We start from the raw sequence: 11,336 nt of genomic DNA, 5'->3' as shown, positions 1-11,336 counted from the left end.
CTGAAGCCATGGATTCATTCAGCCAACAGAAAAGTGGTTTCAGACAAGTCGTTTTCTCACACAGTGAAAAAGGGTGGGAAAGAAAATGTCTCATATTGGCCCTGCTGTAATCCTTTCATTTATTGAACTTTTATTATCAACACGTGTGAAAAACGTCAGTGTCTTTGCGATTTCGTTGGTTTGAAACAAACACTTACTCAAGATGATTTCAGGGGTCATACGAGCCCAGCACATGTATACTAAAAGTGAACACCCCCAGAGTGAAAAGCTGCTGTTTGCACTAAATCTCATGAGAACAAAACCAAATATTTGTCTGAATTATGTCAAGTTATTCAACAAGAACTATACTGTACCATACATACTGCATATATTCGAACTCCCTGGGCTACATTTTGGAGTTCTGTGTACTAGAATAAAGTAATGTATTCCTTTTTACACGACAGGTTGCAGGGTAAATGGGCTGTGATATGGCTCCTTCAGTGGTTAGTTAGACAAGCAGCTTATCTCGAAATAACTCAAAACCTAATGCTACTTCATGATCGGACAAGAGAGTGAAGCCTGAAACATTGGTGTGTGTAAATGTTAAAATCAACTCAGTGCAATGCTGCCTTCTGTTGGACAGAATGTAAACTACTTAACTGTCACACGAACAAAACATCCTTTCTTCACAAGGCTGTGAAGTATAAAACCATATTAAGATGTCAACTGCATTTGTGTAAATAAATCTGCCAGAATATCAATATATTTCCACTGCAGCAGAAATGTTTAATCACTGGCCACACTTGACCTGGTCTTGTGACATTTAGTCATTTAAAAATAAAGTTTCTCTAGTTTCAGGGGGCACCTGAGTCTTGTTTATCCAAACATGCTTCTATGAAACCCACCATTAACTACTTCATGATAAAACTAAGCTGATTTTTGATATTTTAAAACTAACATTGTCTCAGATTGTCATTTTGCAGCCACTTTAATGTGTCTCTCACCACCACAGGCTCTAGATTTGTCACTTTTTAAAATACGTCTTTCAGAAATGCAACCATTAAAATACATTGATGTCACTTAACAAACTTAAGCTCAGTTAATAATTTAAAACTACATGGAACTTTCAAATTTTGGAGGCTCAAAATGTGTCTTCCATAACCACAAAATATAACATTAAAAATAAAAAGATCTAAATAAATATCTCATCCTGCTTAAAATGGCTAACTTTTCTAGAGAACATGTAAACAGGCTCATTTCATCTTATTTCAAGGAGAACTCAACCCAGTGTCAGCCATTAATACTTGTATAGAAACGGACAATATTCTTGCAGATGGTCTTGCTTGTGTAGTTCATGTAGAGCAGGCATGTCCAAACTGTTCCATAAAGGGCCGAGTGGCTGCAGGTTTTTGATCCAACCAGTCTACAGCACACATGATTCGACTAATCAGCTGTTTGAACACTGAAATCAGGTGATTAAATGAGTCGAGCCTGGTGTGCTCCGGCTTGGTAGGAATGAAAACCTGCAGCCACATGGCCCTTTATGGAACAGTTTGGACACGCCTGATGTAGAGCAGTGGTGCCCAACCCTGGTCCTCAAGGACCCCTGTCCTGCATGTTTTAGATGTTTCCCTGCTCCAACACACCTGATTCAAATGATCAGCTCATCATCAAGCCTCTTCAAAAGCCTGACAACAGCCTGATCATTTGAATCAGGGAAACATCTAAACATGCAGGACAGGGGATCCTGAGGACCAGGGTTGGGCACCACTGATATAGAGGCTTCAGTGTTAAATTGAGTGTTTCATAACCAGAGAAAAACTGTGGTAGCTTAAATAATTATCACTATTGAATTTACACATGTGTGTAGTCCCATCACATCTCTGCACCTTGACCAAAACTAACCAATCAATAAACTGAGTAAATAAATTTGACCACTTGTGTCAGACAAAGTCAGCTCACTGTTGCAGCCTCAATAAATGGCAGTTAATTTTGATCAGGGGAAAAAACAGATCACCTCTACTGTACAATAAACACAGGACATCCACTCATCTTAATAACCAAATTTATTTCAAAACATCTGAACAAGTGAGGTGTCGGCCATTCCAAGTGAAACTGATGGCGTCTTCTGCTCCACGGTGTTGGCGTCACAACTCACAGCTACAGAGGGCTCTGTGAAGAGAAGAAATCAGTCACACACACCATCTCAAAACTAACAACATTCAGCTCAACCAATATGGAACAAAATGTATAATGCTAGCAGAGAACAGGTTTATAGATTGTAACCCATTAAATTTAATAATGTAAAACAGCAGCGATTCTGTCCTGGTCAGTGTGACCATGAAGTGCCACCTGCCCAGAACATTAAAAACCAATACATTACAGCAAATGCAATATATCACACTCTGACTTTAGTCAGAACATGTACTGTGGGGCTGCAATATTAAATTGTTCACACTATGCTGGGCTTCAGGTCAGTGAGCATACACACTGATACATTCTGTTGTCAAATGGGGTGCAGCTACTCCAATCATTTTATAGATTGTATCCATTAAATAACAAGACCAGATCCCAAACTTGTATCTTCAAATTGCTGTTAAGTTTCTCTAATGCAGACAGTTTGGGTGATCTGGCTAACAGAAATGGCTGAGTTTGAGCCTCCTCACCCTATCGCAGCCTCCTGGCTTCTCTTTCAGACTCTAGAAGTGTAAGCACATCTCCTTCTCTGACTGGGCCCTTCACGTTCCTGATGATGGAGCGGTTGCTGTCATCCATGAACTCAACACGGACCTGAGGGAACAGCAGATGAAATGACATTAGAATAATGTATGTCAACGTCTGACACAAAGCTAGTGGCCACTAAAGTTTACACAGATACTGAGGCAACCACCAGTTAAAATTTAACTAGCAATATATAGTGCTGAATGACATACAAAATACTCATTATTTTGAAAGATATAGCATAAAGAGCCAAGATATTCATGGAAATTAAATTTTTTTACATTTAATTTTCATAGTAACGTAATAAAAAAAATACATAGATATACAAATAAAAACGATTACACTTGCTTAGGGCTGCACAATATTTATATAATAACCAAATTACAGATGCTACTATTTCTTAATAAAGGTGCAAGATAAAGCTGTAAATGTGACAAACAGCATTATAATTGAATACTGTAGTTCTGCAGAGATGCCCTGGCCTACACATCCTGTTCTCCTGATGTAAGAAAACATTTGTTTGGTACAAACCCCAACAAATGTCCCATCATGGTTTTGACAGATTTGATCAGTTAAAATTAAAATTTGTGGTGCAGAAATGATCAGTACTCTACCACAGGGGAGAAGGATCCAGGACATGAACTTACGACACGTAAAAGCAACTCATTTATCTACAAAGTTTAGATAATATATTTCACGACGTACTGCATCTCTATTCGTTTTCATGTGGTAAACTCAAACCAAATATACGGCATCAAAGATATCCCAGATATTCAGCAGTTTAAAATGCTAACTGCTATCCTTGTTAGCATACCTGTGTACACTGTCCCTGGGAACCAGTTCTTCCGAGCACCTTGGTGACCTGAAAAACAAAATAAATAAGTTAGACGGACAAGTAAACATCGTGTTTGTTGATGTTAACAAACATAAAGTAAGAGCAGTCTACATCAGGCTAACAGTGAATTAGCTCTCAGACTGTAGCATGGACGGGCCTCCATGATGGACGCACGGCAGCGAACATGCCGGACGTCAAATAGCACATAAAAGTAAATTTTACTTCAAGATTTTGAGACCGTATGGGACATAAGTTGTTACTATCGCCTTCTATCCGTCCAGACATGATTATTTTCACCACATTAAACATTTTCTTACTCTGGCGAGCTTGATCGGCTGCACGCGGCTGGCGTCCATGTTGTCAGGTTAGACCGGAAAGGAAGTCACGTGGTGCACGGCAGTGCTATATGGCAACTGTAATTCTTAATTTTTCTTAAATTTTACGATGTTATTTTAATTATGATTAAATTTGAAACATATCCACGAAATAAAGTAATAAAAAATACCAAATACAATTTTTAAAAAAAGAAATTTCATTGTAGAGTCCCACTTCCGTTTCCGCCAAATGGAAAATACCATTCACGTAAGCTTTAATGGGGAGGAGGGTCGTACCATTAGCCATCGTTTCATAGGCTCTAATACCTTTTGCAGTTTCACTAACTTTAACTTTACAGTGTGGACTTTTATTTCAAATAAATTATGTCTGTTTGAGTATGCAATTGTTTATTGTTTTCTTTTGCATGCTGCTAATATTTTCCACTTCTTTCATTGGGACGTCTGTAACACCACACAGTATATGTCTAAGACCATAAAAAAATTCAATATGCTGCATGGACAGTGGCAATACATACAATACATGTAAGTTTGTGCATCACAGTTATGATGTAGTGAGAATTGGCATTGATTATTTATTTGTTTGTTTATTTTTATTCTTCTCTTCTATTGTTTTTTAGCATATTCACATGATTACAGTTCATGCTTTATGCTAATTATAAAATATAGTTTCTCTTAACTGAATCATAACTTGGTCAATACACAGTAGGTATTCAGTATTATATAATCAAATTTGTCTTTATTTTGATTTTTCTGGAGTATATTTTGAAATGGACAAACTAATTATGCTCTCAATGTATCATAATGGGATTGATGCCAAACAGGAATTTGATTATTAAGATAAAGGAGAACAAAAAATAGATTTGTTTAAAATATAAAAGCAGATAAACATTTATACCAAATATTGAATTCTGGGGATTTAAGACAGAAATCCAAGCGTGTTTTTACTGTTTAGATTGAGTTCAGAAGGACTCGCCAGTGTAATACCAATAACATTAATGTGAACTTCCTGTACGAAAGCTCTCCATAGCCTTGTTAGCAATGCAATACTGTCATCACACCACTCCCTCTGCCTTTCCTCCTCTCTGAGAACTCAAAGCCTTAAATCACAACACTAATCCTTGTGAACAGTATTTTTAACTTGCGTTTAGACAGAAAGGGACAGCAATAGGATTAGAGAATCAGTAAAGAGGCTGAATCCCTAACTCATGCAGTTGATCTTCTTGCACGCTGAGAGACACGATACATACGGTAGCTCTTTCTTCATCTTTATTTCAACCTGATATCACTCTTTAGAAGACAACATTCAAGCTAAATGGAGATCCTGTGGAATATTGTTGTTGCTGTTTTTCACTGACTTGATCTGAACTCGCACAAACTTTTTCTTTTCCCACTGGTCTTCTAAGGAGGTGTCACAATGGAGACTATGAAGCCAAAGTTAAAAGTGCTGAAGAAGCGTCGCTCCAGTCTTTTTGCGACTATAAAACGGGAGCTGAGCGTTTCGCAGAGCATTGAGGAACAGGAGAGTGAATTCCCCTTTTCGCAGGACAGCTCTGTGAAAGCTTGGACGTCCATGGACAACCTTGACACTCCCGATGACAAAAAGAGACAAAATGAGAGCTCCAAAGAGGCACCAACCCCATGGCAATCGAACATCGTCAACCTCAACGTAGGTGGAAAGGTGTTTCACATCCCAAAGCATTTGGTCCTCCAACACCCGAAAACCAGAATTGGAGTTCTTGCCCTCTGCAATGATCCGGTCAAGCGTCTGACGCTCTGTGACGATTACAACGTTCTGAACAACGAGTTCTTTTTTGACAGGGACCCCATGTTTTTCCACTACATCTTCCACTTTTACTGCAGTAAGGTCCTGTGGGTGATGGATAGTCTCTGCCCTGTCAACTTTGAGGAAGAGATGTCATTCTGGGGGTTGAAACTGAAGGACACTCCAAGGTGTGCTGTAGATACTTAATAGAACCATAATGTATCTTGGTCTGTTGCTTTGTGCATTTGAAATATGATTTTGATTTCTTGTAGAATCAAAAACATAAATTAGCGTCTTGTTCTTCTCAGGTGCTGCCGCATTCTGTTTGAGGAGAAGGTCGATGACATCAGAGATCAACTGAAGGTTAACCAGGAGCTCATTGACGAGATTAAGCCTCACCAAGATGACGAGGGATACAAGGCCATGTTTCTTGGAGACTTTCGGAAGATCCTCTGGGACCTGATGGAGAACCCTTATTCCTCACTGTCAGCCAAAGCTTTTGCTGTGTTTTCCAGCCTCTTTGTGCTCATCTCTATTGTTGCCATGACAATGAATACAGTAAAAGAACTGAGGCAGTACAAACTTGGTAACAGAACCTACATGGAGTGGGTAGAGATCGCTTCCATCCTTTTCTTCACCCTGGAGTACTTCTTGCGGTTGCTCACCACATCCAACATCAAACATTTTGTGAAGAGCGCTCTGAACTTTGTTGACGTGGTGGCCGTCATGCCCTACTTCATCCAGATCCTTTTTGAGGCATTTGTTATAGATTCTGAAGACATCAGTGCAAAGGAAGACTTGAAAACCATGCAAAGGGTCAGTAAAGTCAGCAAGGTGCTCAAGGTCGTCAAGCTGATGCGCATCTTCCGTATCTTGAAGCTTGCCCGTCACTCCACAGGCATGAGGGCGTTTGGTTTCACCATCCGACAGTGCTCCGAGCAGGTATGGAGGAATATCAAACGAGACAAATCTCACGGAAACACAAAAATCCATTGTTTGGAGACATGCATAAATAAAACATCAGAGTGCATGTAACTCCAATGAGTTAAAGCAGCTATAATCAGCGGCACAAATCAAAAGTTTTCAGAGGATAGTTACTATATCACATTTGTGATATAGACCCTACCACGGGAATTTCAAAATATATTTTGCTATAAAATAATTCAATCATATTGGATTGTTGAACACTGAATTAATATATCAGTCCAGATCGATGTAGCATTACTCCACTAATAAATAGTAGTCCATGTCTAATTGTATACAAAAGCAGTCACTGCCACTGATGAACCCACTGGAGATTATCACCCATTTTAGATTTTTTCAGCTCTTGTTTTTGTTTATAGGCTTACAACATTACTATAGTGTTACTGCTCTAAATGGAATATTTTCCAGCTGCAGCAGGCAGCTGTCTTCCATGAAAAAGCACCGATCAACCCACTTTGCACTTCCAACCCAGCACCATAAAGCAGACAGACAGAGTAAGCTGCTGAAGAGGCATATACTTTCCCTCAAGAGTTGGTAGATACCAAAACAGAGCTAAAAGTAGAATGAATATTGTATTTGTTACATGGCCAAAACATGACTCCAAGTCCATAATAATTTTATAAAGTAATAAGTACTTCTGAGTGGCCAAAGAAATCAGTTAATACAGCTTTAATGTTTATACTCGAAATATGCTAGCTCAGGACTGAGAAAAATTTATGGAAACTTTCACCGTTGCAGGAGGAAAAGGTTATGACAAGTTTCATGTCGCCATCATGCGGTCACATTCTTGTCAGTAGTCAAGCTGATGGGATAAACAGTCGTAATTAATTGTGCAAAAGGTTTCAAAATCCATGATTCGTTCATTCAAAATGTCCCCCTTCTTCACGTTTGTTCGACTTGTGATGAGCCACACGTGGTGAGACAGATCTAACACGTGACACAACCTTAATCAAAGCTTATGTGTCATTCTTGGCTCAGCGTTTTTTGGCAACTCTTGTGTATTGAGGCCATTGATGTTCAAAATACTCTACCCAATGTGCATATTTTTGCGTATTTATACATAGATTTTTGAAGGTATTTTAAGCGAGTCATAATACTAAAACTGTCATGTGACCCGATGGGGGGTCCGAGATTTAAGAACGTACTGATTTCCGAATGTGAAGGGGTACCGCTGTTGACATGTACTCTTCTGTCGTTGTTTAGGTGTGCTGCCTGTTTCTTTTCATTGCCATGGGCATCTTCACCTTCTCTGCTCTGATGCACTCAGTGGAGGTGGATCAGCCGGGGACGCCATTCAGCAGCATACCAGATGCCTGGTGGTGGGCTGCGGTGAGTTGGATAAACCTCAAAATCAGTAAAAAATGCCTGGTTCTGGATTCTGATTTTTTTTAACCAAACTGCATCAGAATGTGGTTCTAGTTTTGTGACAAATAAGTGTTTGGTTTTTACTCTCCTGTAGGCTGAACCTTTTTGGTTGGGTCCAAAGACTGTAAAGTTTGTTAGTAATTTTCACATCACTTTGACAGAAATTTCATCAATCAAGCAAAAATGGGATGTGGACAGAATGAATAATAGCATTAATTTAGAAAGCTAAATTGACGTGCAACTGGACTGAATATTCATATACTGTATGTGCCAGTTTAGTACTGGGCATTTAGAGGTCGATCAGCTCTTAGGTGCGCGTCTTAGGTTCTTTTGGATCAATTAACTTGGTTATGTAGCTTACTAAGCTGCTCTTCCTGACTGTGGCACAGAAACTGAGCTGGAGCTCAGGAGGGGGGTGTCAGTATGATCAAGCCGTGCGGTACACTTCACTCGTCAAGGATTACGCCTACTGAGATTTGTGCTTGCTGCCTAGTCAGACTAAGACAGAAGTGCACAGTGCATTTTGAACAGAGTCGGACTATCTGTTTCCTTGTGTTCAGTCTTTATGCTAAACTAAGCTAACTGACTGCTGGCTACAGCTTCATACTTAACAGAGAAGGGTATTGACCTTTTCATCTAAAGGCTAAACGTTGCATAGCATACTGATATAAATGGCGCCTTCTGTCCGTTTCATCCGTATTTCTACACATTTTCTGAGAGCCTACGGATATGGATGAAACAAAGCGGTGCCTCCTGAAGTTGTGCGGACAGTGTAGCAGTGTAGCCAACAGATCAAGCGAGACATGGCCACAGGACATGATGACAAAGTTTTAAAAATCCAAAAATATTGAAAATGATGTTCGTCATCAACTAGTTAGTGACTTTTGACTCTTCTTCTTCTTCGGGGTAACTTTTAATTCTGAGCAGCGCCCTCTAGTGGATGCATTGTTTAACATCATGCCAAAATAAAGGATGCGTGGAAATATGTGGGCAGTGACACGTATACCGTTTAAAATGGACATATCTATTTTCGTGTGTAAAGGAGGACTAAATAAGACTTAACTCTCACAAGAAAGTGAAAGTGAACCATTCCTTTAATAATCAGCTGTAATAGTGAGTAGAAAAACATTGGAGTCTTTCTAAAAGTAGTGTCAGACATATTTTGCAGTTGACCATGTAATTATAGAAAAACTGGTTGCAGTATTTGTATTTTTTACAGACTGCCTATTTGATCTACTGCAATGTGCAGGAATACATTTTAAAAGGCTTCACCACTCCTTTGTGTTCTATTTTTAGTCATAACTTAACTTTACATGGCAAACTACAGTCAGAAATAAGACAAAAAGATTAATGTTCCCTGAAATTTGTAGTAATAACAACCTAAAAGATTCCTTGCTTTGTTTTTATTGTACCAGAGTACTTGTACATCATCAGCCTGGCTCTCTGTGTTTCCTTGCACTCTCATTTAGGGACATTCAGTTTTTATTTATCTGCTGGCAGCTGTTAACTTATATGTGTCTAATCCCCTCTAATACGCTGTAATGCGTCTCATTTGTGGCCAGACACTGTGATTGCATTCGTGAGATGGAAAGTGTTGCAGTGTATTCCTGGAGGTTTATTTGATCCGGTTCATTCTCAGTGCAAAAACATTTTAATTATTGGACGAGAGACATCTTTGGGCAGAGTGAAAGGCACCATCAGAAGGAGCCCTCCCTCTCTGGAACAAATAAGGGAAATCCCAACATTTCACTTTCCAGCCATGCTTTAAATTTATTTATGTAAAATGTATAGTTTAGTGCATGAATTGTTCCTCGTTTTGCATTTTTTTAAATTTAAGTAGTGAAGCAAAGTACAGATCACAGATGATCACAGACTCACTTTACTCTTTTCTCCCTACAGGTGAGCATCTCTACTGTGGGCTATGGCGATGTCGTCCCTATCTCTTATCTTGGCCGCTGCGTGGCATTCGGCTGCATCTCTTTTGGCATCATCCTCAACGGCATGCCCATCTCCATTCTGTTCAACAAGTTCTCCGACTACTATGCCAAACTGAAGGAGCAGGAATACAGCATCTCAAACACAGAGCGCACATTCCAGCTCCAGAAACGTCTGAGGCGCAAATTTGAAAGCTGCTTCGAGCCCCCGCCAGAGGACTCCGATGACGAGATACATTATCGGCCCAGTGTGAGGCAAACCATCCACGAGAGCGAGGATTGAGCCGAGCTACCAACTTGCGACCTCGCTAACCCTAAATGGCCTTATCGCCCACGGGTCTAGAAAGTGTGTAAGACCCCATCTGCCTCCAACTCCGAGCCTACGTGATAAACAATCTGAGGGGGGGAATGGAAGCTGCAGCAAGTTGAGATAAGCTTTAAGCCGCAGCTTTACAGTTAGTGCCGTTTGCACGCTATGGCTGATGATGACTCCTCAGCAAAATGGACAAGATGCTCCCATTGGACGGCTCGTTATCAGTTTCTAAGTATAGCACCCATCCGCTGTTAATTCTGATTCAACTGAAATAGATGTTTGACACAAGAAAGTCCAGTAGTAACATTATTAATGAGACGACGTTACACTTTAGTCACTTTAAAGGGAGCTTGATGCTTGTGAGGAGCTGTTTTCATTGGAAGTGCTATTATTGAACTGTTCTGGACAACAACACAGTCTACTACTTTATTTACTGATAGTCCACACAAAAAGAACGTATCACTTCAATTTCAGCCATCTGTTAAACCTTTGGTTATTACTCTCAGAAATAAAGGTACCAGCTAGAACCATAAAAGGTTCTTTGGCTTGTCCCCGTAGCAGTAACCACTCATAACCCTTTCAGTTGGGCCTTTTTCACCAACATGGAGCTGATTCTGGTTCAAGCAACTAATTTTCAAAACCAAAGTGGGCGTGTCATGTTGTACAGGTCGTTGTTGTTGTGCAATGACCTCTGTTGATGACATCACTAAATGCACCAAGGTTCCAAGAATCTTGAACGGAACCAGTTCAAGAACCAGAGCTAATTTGGAGAGGAAGAGGACCTAGAGAGTTCTTCTAGAACCCAACATAAATGGTTATATGTAAAACGATTTGTGAAAGTTTCCCCACACAAAACGCTCTGTGATAGGCCTTTTCCACCAACACAGAACCGGTCCTGTTTCAGTTCAAGAACCTAATTTTGAACCGTTTGGACCATTTCCACCAAAAGTAAATTGATTCAGAACCCGAAAAGTTGGTTGCCAACTGGTCAACAATCTACAGGTTGTTGTGAGTTGTGCAACGCTTTGTGTTGGTGACATCTTTAATTATAATCACTCCACTCAAAACTGATGGGAATGTGGGCTAGTTTCCTAGATAGCACCCGGGT

The 11,336-nt window shown here is 39.9% G+C and overlaps 2 protein-coding genes across 2 annotated transcripts; one reads left to right on the top strand and one right to left on the bottom strand.

The window, feature by feature from the left end:
* Window positions 1-2,027: 2,027 nt before the first annotated feature.
* On the bottom strand, window positions 2,028-3,961 carry rps28 (ribosomal protein S28). Its single transcript, XM_084732289.1, has 4 exons — window positions 3,853-3,961; window positions 3,515-3,562; window positions 2,646-2,769; window positions 2,028-2,151 (listed from the first exon to the last, which is right to left on the bottom strand). Exons 1-3 carry the CDS (start codon window positions 3,889-3,891, stop codon window positions 2,647-2,649), a joined length of 210 nt encoding a protein of 69 aa, XP_084588415.1. The 5' UTR covers window positions 3,892-3,961; the 3' UTR covers window positions 2,028-2,151; window position 2,646.
* An 890-nt stretch (window positions 3,962-4,851) lies between these two features.
* LOC146317441 (potassium voltage-gated channel subfamily V member 2) lies at window positions 4,852-10,860 on the top strand. Its single transcript, XM_084732236.1, has 4 exons — window positions 4,852-5,820; window positions 5,941-6,574; window positions 7,820-7,945; window positions 9,881-10,860. The coding sequence occupies exons 1-4, from the start codon at window positions 5,285-5,287 to the stop codon at window positions 10,196-10,198; spliced, it is 1,614 nt and encodes a 537-aa protein (XP_084588362.1). The 5' UTR covers window positions 4,852-5,284; the 3' UTR covers window positions 10,199-10,860.
* Window positions 10,861-11,336: the final 476 nt, after the last annotated feature.

Source organism: Lutjanus erythropterus, chromosome 12 (genome assembly GCF_056507025.1).
Source record: "Lutjanus erythropterus isolate fLutEry1 chromosome 12, fLutEry1.hap2, whole genome shotgun sequence".
Lineage (NCBI taxonomy): Eukaryota > Metazoa > Chordata > Actinopteri > Lutjaniformes > Lutjanidae > Lutjanus > Lutjanus erythropterus.
This window is presented reverse-complemented; position numbering and strand designations above follow the sequence as displayed.

What these genes read in the sequence shown, in the direction of transcription:
- rps28 (XM_084732289.1), bottom strand. Translation starts at nt 3,891, where the DNA reads ATGGACGCCAGCCGCGTGCAGCCGATCAAGCTCGCCAGA. An exon ending in AGCCGATCAAGCTCGCCAGA is followed by an intron (nt 3,563 to 3,852) that starts GTAAGAAAATGT and finishes TTTGTTTTTCAG; the next exon opens with GTCACCAAGGTGCTCGGAAG. An exon ending in CCCAGGGACAGTGTACACAG is followed by an intron (nt 2,770 to 3,514) that starts GTATGCTAACAA and finishes CTGTTCCCTCAG; the next exon opens with GTCCGTGTTGAGTTCATGGA.
- LOC146317441 (XM_084732236.1), top strand. Translation starts at nt 5,285, where the DNA reads ATGGAGACTATGAAGCCAAAGTTAAAAGTGCTGAAGAAGCGTCGCTCC. An exon ending in AAACTGAAGGACACTCCAAG is followed by an intron (nt 5,821 to 5,940) that starts GTGTGCTGTAGA and finishes TGTTCTTCTCAG; the next exon opens with GTGCTGCCGCATTCTGTTTG. An exon ending in TCCGACAGTGCTCCGAGCAG is followed by an intron (nt 6,575 to 7,819) that starts GTATGGAGGAAT and finishes GTCGTTGTTTAG; the next exon opens with GTGTGCTGCCTGTTTCTTTT.